The sequence below is a fragment of the Pseudopipra pipra genome, chromosome 5 (genome assembly GCF_036250125.1).
Source record: "Pseudopipra pipra isolate bDixPip1 chromosome 5, bDixPip1.hap1, whole genome shotgun sequence".
NCBI lineage: Eukaryota > Metazoa > Chordata > Aves > Passeriformes > Pipridae > Pseudopipra > Pseudopipra pipra.
In genome coordinates, this window is record NC_087553.1 from 74428678 (window position 1) to 74442897 (window position 14220).

The 14220-nt window shown below is 58.2% G+C and overlaps 1 protein-coding gene across 1 annotated transcript; it reads right to left on the minus strand.

Moving 5' to 3' along the window:
- Nucleotides 1–365: 365 nt before the first annotated feature.
- ASB13 (ankyrin repeat and SOCS box containing 13) lies at nt 366–11933 on the minus strand. Its single transcript, XM_064656644.1, is given in 7 exon segments — nt 366–626; nt 2950–3141; nt 3536–3670; nt 5985–6030; nt 6032–6136; nt 7766–7953; nt 11775–11933. Coding segments are annotated over 7 exon segments (837 nt in total). The 5' UTR covers nt 11818–11933; the 3' UTR covers nt 366–498.
- Between the last annotated feature and the right edge of the window lie 2287 nt (nt 11934–14220).

Genomic DNA, 14220 nt, shown 5'->3' on the forward strand with positions numbered 1-14220 from the left:
AACCACCCAAATCCAAGGTCATTCCCTCCCCTCTCCCAGTGCAGCCAGCGGGGACAGGTGTCCTGGAGCCATTCCGGGTGTCCTGGAGCCATTCCGGGTGTCCTGGAGCCATTCCAGGTGTCCTGGAGCCATTCCAGGTGTCCCGGATCATCCCGGCCACGGGAATCTAAAAAGGGGACGGACGAATCCCGTTCCAGGAGTATCCATTTCTTCCCCCCCTGGCTCCAAAGGGAGCCTTGGTTGGAGCACAGGGAAAAAAGAGGGAACATCAATCCTGTTCCACCAGCCTAAAAAACCCCCCAATTCCCCCCCGGGAGCTTTCCCGGGATTCGCCCACGGAGCAGAAGGAAGCGCGGCCTCAGAAATACTATTTACACCAGTTTGGCTTTAAATTAAAACTTTGAGTTTCTTGGGGAGAGGGGGGAGGTAGAAGAGGAAGAGAAGACCCTTGGTGGCGCGGGAATTCCGGGGGGGTTCCTCCTTCCCGGTCATTCCCTGTCAGTTGTAGGAGAGGTACTGGATGAGCCGGGGGGGAATGTCGAGCTTGGAGATCTTCTCCAGGGCCCTCTGCCCGGCGGCTTTCCGGACCGTCACCCTGCACAGCTGGGACAGGCTCAGCGGGGTCTCTGCCGGGAGAAAACGGGGGGAAAAACGGGATCAGGGGGGTGCTGAGGGGATGCAGGGCAAAGATTCCCGGCCGGGGGACATCTGGAATTGTCCACGAGGCTGGATCGACCTCCCGCAGCTCCCAAATGCTCAGATTTGCCCCAAGAACTCTCTGCCTCCAAGGGAAGAAGTTCTGGAGTTCCCCCATCCAGGTTGGAGCAACCTGGGATGGTGGAAGGTGTTGGGGTTGGAACTGGATGACCTTTAAGGTCCCTTCCAACCCAAAATGTGTGTTTCTGTGACTTTTAGGACCATCCAATGCAGGGGTGTTGAGCGGGGTCTTGCAAATGCTCAGATTTGCTCCCAAGAACTCTCTGCCTTCAGGGGAAGAAGTTCCAGAGTTCCCCCATCCAGGTTGGAGCAACCTGGGATGGTGGAAGGTGTTGGGGTTGGAACTCGATGATCTTTAAGGTCTCTTCCAACCCAAAATATGTGACTTTTAGGACCATCCAAGGCAGGGGTGTTGAGCAGGGGCTGCAAATGCTCAGATTTGCCCCCGAGAACTCTCCTCCTCCAAGGGAAGAAGCCCTGGAGTTCCCCCATCCAGGTTGGAGCAACCTGGGATGGTGGAAGGTGTCGGGGTTGGAACTGGATGACCTTTAAGGTCCCTTCCAACCCAAAATGTGTATTTCTGTGACTTTCAGGACCATCCAATGCAGGGGTGTTGAGCAGGGTCTGCAAATGCTCAGATTTGCTCCCAAGAACTCTCTGCCTTCATGGGAAGAAGTTCTGGAGTTCCCCCATCCAGGTTGGAGCAACCTGGGATGGTGGAAGGTGCTGGGGTTGGAACTGGATGATCTTTAAGGTCCCTTCCAACCTAAAATGTGTGTTTCTGTGACTTTTAGGATCATCCAGGCTGGAGCAACCCGTGATGGTGGAAGGTGTTGAGGTTGGAACTGGATAACCTTTAAGGTCCCTTCCAGCCCCAAAATATGTGACTTTTAGGACCATCCAATGCAGGGGTGTTGAACAGGGTCTAGATTTGCCCCCAAGAACTCTCTGCCTTCAGGGGAAGAAGCTCTGGAGTTCCCCCATCCAGGCTGGAGCAACCTGGGCTGGTGGAAGGTGTTGGGGTTGGAACTGGATGACCTTTAAGGTCCCTTCCAACCCAAAATGTGTGTTTCTGTGACTTTTAGGACCATCCAATGCAGGGGTGTTGAACAGGGTCTAGATTTGCCCCCGAGAACTCTCTGTCTCCAAGGGAAGAAGTTTCAGAGTTTCCCCATCCAGGTTGGAGCAACCTGGGATGGTGGAAGGTGTTGGGGTTGGAACTGGATGGTCTTTAAGGTCCCTTCCAACCTAAAATGTGTGTTTCTGTGACTTTTAGGATCATCCAGGCTGGAGCAACCCGGGATGGTGGAAGGTGTTGGGGTTGGAACTGGATGATCTTTAAGGTCCCTTCCAACCCAAAATATGTGATTTTTAGGACCATCCAATGCAGGGGTGTTGAGCAGGGTCTGCAAATGCTCAGATTTGCCCCCAAGAACTCTCTGCCTTCAGGGGAGGAAGTTCCAGAGTTTCCCCATCCAGGCTGGAGCAACCTGGGATGGTGGAAGGTGTCCCTGCCCACAGGGTTGGAACTGGATGGTCTTTAAGGTCCCTTCCAACCCCAAAATGTGTGTTTCTGTGACTTTTAGGACCATCCAATGCAGGGGTGTTGAGCGGGGTCTTGCAAATGCTCAGATTTGCCCCTGAGAACTCTCTGCCTTCATGGGAAGAAGTTCCAGAGTTCCCCCATCCAGGTTGGAGCAATCTGGGATAGCGGAAGGTGTTGGGGTTGGAATTGGATGGTCTTATAGGTCTTCCAACCTAAAATATGTGACTTTTAGGACCATCCAATGCAGGGGTGTTGAGTGGGGTCTGCAAATGCTCAGATTTGCCCCTGAGAACTCTCTGCCTCCAAGGGAAGAAGTTCTGGATTTCCCCCATCCAGGCTGGAGCAACCTGGGCTGGTGGAAGGTGCTGGGGTTGGAACTGGATGGTCTTTAAGGTCCCTTCCAACCCAAAATGTGTGTTTCTGTGACTTTTAGGACCATCCAATGCAGGGGTGTTGAGCAGAGTCTAGATTTGCCCCCAAGAACTCTCTGCCTCCAGGGGAAGAATGTTCCAGAGTTCACCTAATCCAGGTTGGAGCAACCTGGGCTGGTGGAAGGTGTTGGGGATGGAACTGGATCATCTTTAAGGTCCCTTCCAACCCAACCCATTCCACGACTCCGAGACGCCCGGGATCAAACCGGGCTGAGAACCAGGAGAGCCAATTCCCGGGCTTTTCCCCTCACTTACTCTCGTAGTACTCGAAGCACTTGGCTGTGGGGCTGCTGCTCCAGGTGTAATCCGAGGGTTTCTTGCCCCGGTTGTCCCTGGCGTAGATGTTGCCCCCGAACTCCACCAGCATCTCCACCAGGTCCACGTTCTTCACCTTGGCCGCGTGGTGAAGGGCCGTCTCGTGCAGCTTGGCCGCGTTCACGTTGGCCCCTGAGGAGAGAAAACCATCCCAAACCCATGTGGGAATCCCTCCCTCGACCCAAACACCGGGAGCGGTCGGAGCGGGGTGAAAAAACGGCGTTAAAAAAACGCACAAAAAGCTGGGAAAGATCCCCCAAAAAAACCCCCAAAAAACCGGCACAAACGGGGAAGGTTTGGGAAGGGAAGGTTTGGGAAGGTTTGGGAAGGGAAGGCTTGAGAAGGGAAGGTTTGAGAAGGGAAGGATTGAGATGGGAAGGTTTGAGAAGGGAAGGATTGAGATGGGAAGGTTTGAGATGGGAAGGTTTGAGATGGGAAGGTTGGGGAAGGAATTCCGCCGAGGAGCCGCTTCCCACGGACACCACTGCGTCCTGCCCACCCACAGGGACCCCTGTGGGTGCCATACCTGCCTTGAGCAGCAGCTTGGCACAGTCCAGGTGTTCCCTGGCACAGGCCACGTGCAGGGGAGTCCCAAAGTGACAGTCGTGAGCCTCCAGGTTGGCGCCGACGTCGATGAGGAGCTGGACACACTCGGGGCTGCCTTTGGGAAGGGAAGAGCCCAGTCAAAAGCCAAGAATCCAGCTCAGATCCCAGAATCCCAGAATCATAGAATCCCAGAATCAGCTGGGTTGGAAAAGCCCTCTGAGATCATCCAGCCCAACCCTTGATCCAACCCCGCCGTGGTTCCCAGCCCATGGCACTGATGTCACATCCAGTCTGTCCTTAAACACCTCCAGGGACGGAGAATCCCCCACTTCCCTGGGCAGCCCATTCCAATGGCTGAGCACTCTCCATGGAAAACACTCCTTCCTGATATCCAACCTAAACCTCCCCTGGCACAGCTGAAGACCGAGCCCTCTTGTCTTGCTGATGGTTGCCTGGGAAAAGAGCCCAACCCCCCCGGCTCCCCCCTCCTGGCAGGGAGTTGCAGAGAGTGAGGAGGTCTCCCCTGAGCCTCCTCCTCTCCAGGCTGAGCCCCCCCAGCTCCCTCAGCCTCTCCTCCCAGCACTTGGGCTCCAGTCCCTTCCCCAGCCTCGCTGCTCTTCTCTGCCCCTGCTCCAGCCCCTCCAGGGCCTTCCTGAGCTCAGGGCCCAGAGCTGGACACAGCACTCCAGGGGTGGCCTCCCCAGCGCCCAGCCCAGGGGCACAAGCCCTGCCCTGCTCCTGCTGCCACACTCTTCCTCAGCCAGCCCAGCAGCCCTTGGCCCTCTTGCCCCCCTGGCCACACTCGGGCTCCTCTTCAGCTCCCTGCCCAGCCCAACTCCCAGCTCCCTTCCTGCCTGGCTGCTCTCCAGCCCCTCTGGCCCAGCCTGCAGCTGCAGGGGCTTCTTGTGGCCAAAGGGCAGGACCCGGCCCTTGGCCTTGGGGAACCTCAGCCCCTTGCAATCAGCCCCTGGATCCAGCCTGGCCAGGGCCCTCTGCAGAGCCCTCCTGCCTTCCAGCACATCAACACTCCCCCAGCTTGGGGTCACCTGCGATGTGCTGATGGTTCCCTCCATCCCCTCACCTAAATCATCAATAAAGACATTAAACAGGACTGGGCCCAGCACTGATCCCTGGGGACACCCCTGGGGACGGATCCCAGCTGGAAGCAGCTCCATCCCCACCACTCTCTGGGCCCTCAGCCAGTTCCTCCCCCAGCCCAGAGTGCCCCTGGCCAAGCCCTGGCTGCAGCTTTTCCAGGAGTGTCCCGTGGGAGATGGGATTTTGGGATGAGCCCGTGTGGTGTTTGGGGCCGTGGCTGTGACCTGGGAAGGCTCGTGAGCCAACACAACACGAGCAGGACACAAGGAATGGAGCGGCCGGGCCGGAGCCAACAGGGAATCAGGTCAAACGACCCCAAATCCAAGGATTTGCACCAAATCCCCTGTTGTTTCTGGAGCTGCTGTGCTGCTGATCCTGCCCTGGGTGGGTTTGATCACCCTCAAGGCCATTCCAGCTTTGTTTTTTCCAGTGGTGATAATTCAGCTTAACAAAAAGCAGGGAATTATCACCGAGCCTCGGGAAAAGGCTTAACGAGGAAAAGCTCCACAGGAGCTGCCAGGTGTGGATTTAACAACCAACTGATTGTCCAAAATGCTCCAGAATTGAAGGAAAACTGTGTCCAGATCACAGTAGATCACAAAAACATGAAACAGGAAGAATTACATTTTACTGAGGGCAAAGTGAGGCACAAAATGGTGAACGAGGAAGAGATTTGGCAACAATTATCCAACGTGGACATTGCTGCTCCCACATCCAGGTTTTCCTGCTGCTCTGTCTGTGCAGGTGGAAGATTGAAGGATGAATTATAATTAAATTAGTAAAGGTAATCAGTAAATTCTTGCCTGTGAGGGTGGGGAGGGGCTGGAATGGATCTCCCAGAGAAGCTGTGGCTGCCTCTGTATCCCTGGGAGTGTCCAAGGCCAGGTTGGAGCAACCTGGGATAGTGGGAGGTGTCCCTGCCCATGGCAGGGGTGGCACTGGATGGGCTTTAAGGTCCTTTCCAGCCCAAACCATCCTGGGATTCCATGATCCTATGGTTAAATCCTCCTCTGATCGAAATATCCCAAAAAGGATCAAGCAGAGGCCGAGGGAAGCACAGAGGAGTTGGGTTTGTCCCAAACATCATTTTGGCCCCTGCTGTTTTCCCTTATTCCCTAGACACACCCCCCCCAGCTGGAAAAGGCTGGGAGAAGGACAAAGGAGCAGCACAGGGAGCAGCAGCATTCCCAACAATCCCTGGCACTTGTTCCCCACCCAACAACCCCCAGCAGGAGGGGTCTGAACAACAACTGAAGGTCCTTGGTGCTGCTTTTTTTTTTGCTCCTCCAAGCCCCAAATAAACACGGAGAGACAAATCCCACTGGATTTACCATTCATGCAGGCTTCATGGAGAGGGGAGGCCGTGTAGAGGGGGGGGGTTCACCTTGGCACCGTGGGACAGCAGCACCTTGACACACTCGATGCTCCCCGAGGCACAGGCGTCGCACAGGGGGGTGCTGCCGTCGATGTTCCTGGCGTCCACCTGCAGGGAAACCGCGGAATCCTGGGATTAGCCGGCTTGGGAGAGCGTTCAAGGGCACCAACCGAAGCAGCACTGCCACTGGATCGTGTCCTCAGGCGCCACATCCACACCTGGTGCCCGTGGAACACAAAGGAGCAGCTTCTAACAACTTCTAACTTCTAACCAACTTCTAACAACTTCTAACAACTTCTAACAACTTCTAACAACTTCTAACAACTTCTAACAACTTCTAACAACTTCTAACAACTTCTAACAACTTCTAACTCCTGGACCACTCACCAAGAGCACCAAATTCCCCCCAGATGTGAGGATCATGGAATCATTAAGGTTGGGAAAGGCCTCTGAGGTCCTTGAGACCAAGAGTTAACCCGGCCCTGCAAAGACCAGCCCCTGTCCCCAAGTGCCACGTCCACACCTTGTCTGAACACTTCCAGGGATGGGGATTCCACCACGGCCTGGGCAGCCCCTTCCAAGGCCTCACCACCCTTTCCGTGAGGAAATCTTCCCTGATATCCAACCTGAATTGTCCTGCAGGACCCACAACTTCTTCTGGAATCAGGGAATCATTTGGGTTGGATGATCTGAGATTGTCGGGTCAAACAATCCCCAGCAGTGCCGAGGCCACCACTGACCATGTCTCCAAGTGCCACATCCACAGGGATTTTAAACCCCTCCAGGGATGGGGACTCCAGGCTGTTCCAATGCCTGACCACCCCTTCCATGAGGAAATTTTCCCTAATATCCAACCTGCCCCTCCCCTGGCACAGCCTGAGGCCGTTCCCTCTCCTCCTGTCCCTTGTTCCCTGGAGCAGAGCCCGACCCCCCCCGGCTCCCCCCTCCTGGCAGGGAGTTGCAGAGAGTGAGGAGGTCTCCCCTGAGCCTCCTCCTCTCCAGGCTGAGCCCCCCCAGCTCCCTCAGCCTCTCCTCCCAGCACTTGGGCTCCAGTCCCTTCCCCAGCCTCGCTGCTCTTCTCTGCCCCTGCTCCAGCCCCTCCAGGGCCTTCCTGAGCTCAGGGCCCAGAGCTGGACACAGCACTCCAGGGGTGGCCTCCCCAGCGCCCAGCCCAGGGGCACAAGCCCTGCCCTGCTCCTGCTGCCACACTCTTCCTCAGCCAGCCCAGCAGCCACTGGCCCTCTTGCCCCCCTGGCCACACTCGGGCTCCTCTTCAGCTCCCTGCCCAGCCCAACTCCCAGCTCCCTTCCTGCCTGGCTGCTCTCCAGCCCCTCTGGCCCAGCCTGCAGCTGCAGGGGCTTCTTGTGGCCAAAGGGCAGGACCCGGCCCTTGGCCTTGGGGAACCTCAGCCCCTTGCAATCAGCCCCTGGATCCAGCCTGGCCAGGGCCCTCTGCAGAGCCCTCCTGCCTTCCAGCACATCAACACTCCCCCAGGCTTGGGGTCACCTGCAATGTGCTGATGGTTCCCTCCATCCTCTCATCTAAATCATCATAAAGACATTAAACAGGACTGGGCCCAGCACTGATCCCTGGGGACACCACCAGTGACCGGCCGCCAACCGGACGCAGCGTCCTTTCACTCCAATCCACCCCAAGGGAATTATTGACAAGGACCTGGGTCACCCCCCTGCCCTTTTCCTGGGGAACAGAAAAGGCCCCGAGGAGAAGCTCCCTGACCTGTGCCCCCGCATCCAGCAGCAGTTTGACACACTGGGTCTGTCCCCGCAGGCTGGCCTCGTGCAGGGGCGTGATGGAGTCGTAGGTGACGGCGTTGACGCAGGCCCCGCTCTCGATGAGCTGCTGCAGCTGCAGGATCTCCCCGCGCCGCGCCGCCTCGTGCACCGGGGTGCGGTCGGCCCAGAAGCCTGGAGAGGGAAGGGAGGCGTGGGTGAGGGAAGGAAGGAACCCGGAGGCGGAGAGGAAATGTGGGTGCCCCACAGAGCGGGAAGGAACTGCTGGGTGGGAGGGTTGGGGAGGTCCTGGCAGGGGTTGGGAGGTTCTGGTACAGGTTGGGGAGGTCCTGAAAATGGGTTGGGAGGTCCTGGTACAGGTTGGGGAGGTCCTGGCAGGGGCTGGGGAGGTCCTGGCAGGGGCTGGGGAGGTCCTGGCAGGGGTTGGGGAGGTCCTGGTATGGGTTGGGGAGGTCCTGGCAGGGGTTGGGGAGGTGCTGGTACGGGTTGGGGAGGTCCTGGCAGGGGCTGGGGAGGTCCTGGCACAGGTTGGGGAGGTCCTGGCAGGGGTTGGGGAGGTCCTGGCAGGGGTTGGGGAGGTCCTGGCAGGGGTTAGGGAGGTCCTGGCACAGGTTGGGGAGGTCCTGGCAGGGGTTGGGGGAGGTTCTGGCAGGGGTTGGGGAGGTTCTGGCAGGGGTTGGGGAGGTTCTGGCACGGGTTGGGGAGGTCCTGGTAGGGGTTAGGATGGTCCTGGTACAGGTTGGGGAGGTCCTGGCAGGGGCTGGGGAGGTCCTGGCACAGGTTGGGGAGGTCCCGGCACAGGTTGGGGAGGTCCTGGCACAGGTTGGGGAGGTCCTGGCACAGATTGGGGAGGTCCTGGCAGGGGTTGGGGAGGTCCTGCAGGGGTTGGGGGACGGTCCTGGTAGGGGTTGGGATGGTCCTGGTACAGGTTGGGGAGGTCCCGGCAGGGGTTGGGGAGGTCCTGGCAGGGGTTGGGAAGGTCCCTGGCACGGGTTGGGGAGGTCCTGGCAGGGGTTGGAAGGTCCTGGTACAGGTTGGGGAGGTCCTGGCAGGGGCTGGGGAGGTCCTGGCACAGGTTGGGGAGGTCCTGGCAGGGGGTTGGGAAGGTCCTGGCACGGGTTGGGGAGGTCCTGGCACAGGTTGGGGAGGTTCTGGCAGGGGCTGGGGAGGTCCTGGCAGGGGCTGGGGAGGTTCTGGCACGGGTTGGGGAGGTCCTGGCAGGGGTTGGGGAGGTCCTGGTACGGGTTGGGGAGGTCCTGGTACAGGTTGGGGAGGGCCTGGCACAGGTTGGGGAGGTCCTGGCAGGGAAGGAGAAGGAGAAGGAGAAGGAGAAGGAGAAGGAGAAGGAGAAGGAGAAGGAGAAGGAGAAGGAGAAGGAAAAGGAGAAGGAGAAGGAGAAGGAGAAGGAGAAGGAGAAGGAGAAGGAGAGGAGAAGGAGAAGGAGAAGAGAAGGAGAAGGAGAAGGAGAAGGAGAAGGAGAAGGAGAAGGAGAAGGAGAAGGAGAAGGAGAAGGAGAAGGAGAAGGAGAAGGAGAAGGAGAAGGAGAAGGAGAAGGAGAAGGGAAGGGGAAAGGGAAAGGGAAAGGGAAAGGGAAAGGGGAGGAGGGGGGGGGGAGAGGGGGGGGGAGAAGGGGAAAGGGAAAGGAAAGGGGAAAGGGAAAGGGAAAGGGAAAGGGAAAGGAAAAGGAAAAGGAAAAGGAAAAGGAAAAGGAAAAGGAAAAGGAAAAGGAAAAGGAAAAGGAAAAGGAAAAGGAAAAGGAAAAGGAAAAGGAAAAGGAAAAGGAAAAGGAAAAGGAAAAGGAAAAGGAAAAGGAAAAGGAAAAGGAAAAGGAAAAGGAAAAGGACACGGGCCGGCAGTTGGAAGAGAGAGCTGGGACTGAGGAGCAACTCAGCAGGAAAAAACACATCCCCTCCATAAAAATCAGGGGAATCATGAATCCCAAAATTTGGACAGCACAGAGTCTGTGCAGGTTTTTGTTACTGGCTCGTTAGATCCTCGTTCCCTTTGCCCAATATCCCTGGGCAGGATGTTTTTCCTTCCCTGGAGCTCCCTGTGGTTTATGTCAGGAGAAACAAGAAGTTCAAACGAGACTGGAGACCTTGGAGTCCCTGGCAGGGCCTAAAGGGGCTCCAGGAGAGCTGGAGAGGGACTGGGGACAAGGGATGGAGGGACAGGACACAGGGAATGGCTTCCCAGTGCCAGAGGGCAGGGATAGGTGGGATATTGGGAAGGAATTGCTGGCTGGGAGGGTGGGGAGGGGCTGGAATGGATTTCCCAGAGAAGCTGTGGCTGCCCCTGGATCCCTGGAAGTGTCCAAGGCCGGGTTGGAGCAACTTGGGATAGTGGGAGGTGTTGGGGCCAGAATTCCTGGGGCCAGAATTCCTAAATCCGCAATCAGAATTCCTAAATCTGGGGCCAGAATTTCTAAATCTCAAGCCAGAATTCCTAAATCTGGGGCCTGAATTCCTAAATCTGCAGCCAGAATTCTTGAATCTGAGGCCAGAATTCCTAAATCTGCAGCCAGAATTCCTAAATCTGTGGCCTGAATTCCTAAACCTGCTGCCAGAATTCCTAAATCTGCACCCAGAATTCCTACACATGGGGCCAGAATTCCTAAATCTGGGGCCAGAATTCCTAAATCTGGGCCTGAATTCCTAAATCTGAGGCCAGAATTCCTAAATCTGCGGCAGAATTCCTAAATCTGCGGCCAGAATTCCTAAATCTGGGGCCAGAATTCCTAAATCTCCAGCCAGAATTCCTAAATCTCCAGCCAGAATTCCTAAATCTCCAGCCAGAATTCCTAAATCTGCGGACAGAATTTCAAAACCACCCTGTCACCCCCAAAACAATCCTGAAACCCCCCAAAACCACCCTGTCACCCCCAAAAATGTCCTGCAACCCCCAAAAACTACCCTGTCACCCCTAAAACCACCCTGTCATCCCCAATCCATCCTGACCTCCCAAAAACCATCCTGTAACCTCCAAAACCACCCTGTCACCCCCAAAACCACCCTGTCACCCCCAAAACTGTCCTGCAATCCCCAAAACCGTCCTGCAATCCCCAAAACAGTCCTGCAGCCCTCCAAACTATCCTGCAACTCCCAAAACCACCCTGTCACCCCAAAACCATCCTGCAACCCCCAAAACCACCCTGTCACCCCCAAAACTGTCCTCCAGCCCTCCAAACTATCCTGCAATTCCCAAAACCACCGTGTCACCCCCAAAACTGTCCTGCAATTCCCAAAACCACCTTGTCACCCCCAAAACCATCCTGCAATTCCCAAAACCACCGTGTCACCCCCAAAACTGTCCTGCAGCCCTCCAAACTATCCTGCAATTCCCAAAACCACCGTGTCACCCCCAAAGCTGTCCTGCAACCCCCAAAACCACTGTCACCCCAAAACCATTCTGCAACCCCCAAAACCGTCTTGAAACCCCAAAAACCACTCTGCAACCCCCCAAACCGTCCTGCAATCCCCCAAACCATCCTGTCACTCCCTCAAAACCACCCTGTCACCCCCAATCCCACTCTGTCATTGCCAATCCATCCTGACCTCCCCAAAGCCACTCTGCAACCCCCAAACCCACCCTGTCACCTCTAAAATCACCCTGTCACCCCCACAACCGTCCTGTCACCCCCAAAACCATCCTGCAACCCCAAACACCATCCTGCCCATCCCAAAACCGTCCTGCAACCCCCAACACCACCCTGTCACCCTCAAAACCGTCCTGCAACCCCCAACACCACCCTGTCACCTCCAAAACCTTCCTGCAACCCCCAAAACCGTCCTGCAACCCCCCAAACCGTCCCGCAACCCCCAGAACCACCCTGTCACCTCCAAAGCCACCCTGTCACCCCTCAGTGCACCCTGCCCTGCCCCAAACCACGCCGCTGCCCGCAGCCCCCGTCCCTTCCCAGCTCCCTTCCCAGCTCAATCCCCGGCTCCCTTCCCGGCTCCCCTCCCATCCCACGCCACCCCCCGGGCCCCACGCACTGATCTCTCCCCTCAGGGAGCCGCTGCTGACGGGGCTCTCCATGGCCGGGCCCGCCGGGAGCCGCCGGCTCCGGCCTCGTCCCGCTCCGCCCTCACGGCCCCTGACGGCCCCTGACGGCCCGCGGGGCTCCGCCCGCTCCCTCACGGCTCCTCCTGCCCCGCACGGCCCCGGCCGCGGAGCACAGCGGGAGTTGTAGTGCCCGGGGAGCCCGGGGGGAACAGGGGATGGGGGCACTGCAGCGTGTGTGGGGAGGGGGAACGGGAGGTCTGGTGTGGTGGGGGGAATGGGGGCACTGGAGTGTGTGGGGAGAGGGACTGGGGCACTGGAGTGTGTGGGGAGAGGGACTGGGAGCACTGGTGTGTGTGGGGAGAGGGACTGGGGGCACTGGAGTGTGTGGGGAGAGGTAATGGCGGCACTGGTGTGTGTGGGGAGAGGGACTGGGGGCACTGGAGTGTGTGGGGAGAGGTAATGGTGGCACTGGAGTGTGTGGGGAGAGGGACTGGGAGCACTGGAGTGTGTGGGGAGAGGGACTGGGAGCACTGGTGTGTGTGGGGAGAGGGACTGGGGGCCCTGGAGTGTGTGGGGAGAGGGACTGGGAGCACTGGTGTGTGTGGGGAGAGGGACTGGGAGCACTGGTGTGTGTGGGGATCACGTAATGGGGGTACTGGGGGTGCTGGAGTGTGTGGGGAGAGGGACTGGTATGGTGGGAGAGGAACTGGGAGCACTGGTGTGTCGGGGGGGTAATGGGGGCACTGGAGTGTGTGGGGAGAGGGACTGGGAGCACTGGTGGGGGGGGGCGCTGGTTTGTATGAGGAGAGGGACTGGGGTCACTGGTATTGGGGGGAGAGGGACTGGGAGGTCTGGTGTGTGCAAGGAGCAGGTAATGGGGTATTGGTGTGGGGACAGGGGAACTGGTGTGTGCAGGAAGGGGATACTGGGTGCACTGGTGTGTGTGGGGGGGGTGTACTGGTGCGTGCAAGGAGTGGATAATGGGAGCACGGGTATGGGGATAGGGGCACTGCTGTGTGTGCGGAGGGGTAATAGGGGCACTGGTGTGTGCTGGGAAGGAGTAGTGGAAGCACTGGTGTGTGTGGGGAGGGGTAATGGAAGCACTGGTGTCTGTGGGGAGGGTGTAGTGGAAGCACTGGTGTGTGTGGGGAGGGGTAATGGCGGCACTGGAGTGTATGGGGAGAGCATAACGGGGTTACTGGTGTGTGGGGGAAGAGGGTAAGCGGGGTACTGGGGGCACTGGTGTGGGGACAGTGATGCCGGGGAAAGGCGCCGGTAGTAAAACTCAATACCCACAGGTGCTATTAAGCTGGTATTTGGTTATTTAGGCGCCGGACGCGCGCAGCGTATCTGCACCCAACGCGCATGCGCCGCTGCTCCGTCATGGCTTCCATTTTACGCATTGGCTCATAAATATTCATGACTCCCGAGAGTGGGCGGTGTTCTATGTAAATCTAGGGACACGCCCCCTGGCGCCTGCGCACTGCTCTCTGCTGTTCGTCTCGGGCGGTCGCGGGGCATGAAGGCTCAACGTCTTCCTCTCTCTGAGCATGCGCGGTCCCTCAGCCCCTCCCCCTGGCGGCGGCTCCTCATTGGCCGCCCGTCCGCTCGGCGTCCCATTGGCTGTCTTCTATTGGCTACGTGTTGCTGCTTTGCGCATCCTCCCATTGGCTGCCCCTTCGCGCCACCACGCAGCGTTCCCATTGGCTGCCTCTGGGCGGCTTCCCATTGGCTGCTCCGCGGCAAGATGGCGGCTGTCTTGGCAACATGGCCGCTCTGTCGGCAACGGCACACGAACCTTAAAACTGCACTTATTGAACTGTGCTGGCTACAAGGCAGCTCAACATCCTCCCCACCAACCGCAGCTTAACGTTTTCCCTTACCAAGAGGGACTGGGGGCACTGGTGTGCGTGGGGAGAGGGACTGGGGGCACTGGAGTGTGTGGGGAGAGGGACTGGGGGCACTGGAGTGTGTGGGGAGAGGGACTGGGGGCACTGGAGTGTGTGGGGAGAGGGACTGGGGGCACTGGAGTGTGTGGGGAGAGGGACTGGGAGCACTGGAGTGTGTGGGGAGAGGGACTGGGGGCACTGGAGTGTGTGGGGAGAGGGACTGGGAGCACTGGAGTGTGTGGGGAGAGGGACTGGGGGCACTGGAGTGTGTGGGGAGAGGGACTGGAGACACTGGTATGAGGAGGAGAGGGACTGGGGACACTGGAGTGTGGGGAGAGGGACTGGGAGCACTGGAGTGTGTAGGGAGAGGGACTGGGGGCACTGGTGTGTGTGGGGAGAGGGACTGGGAGCACTGGAGTGTGTGGGGAGAGGGACTGGGGGCACTGGTATGGGGTTGTTGGGGTACTGGGACAAGGGGCTGAAGGGACAGGACACAGGGAATGGCTTCCCAGTGCCAGAGGGCAGGGATAGGTGGGATATCGGGAAG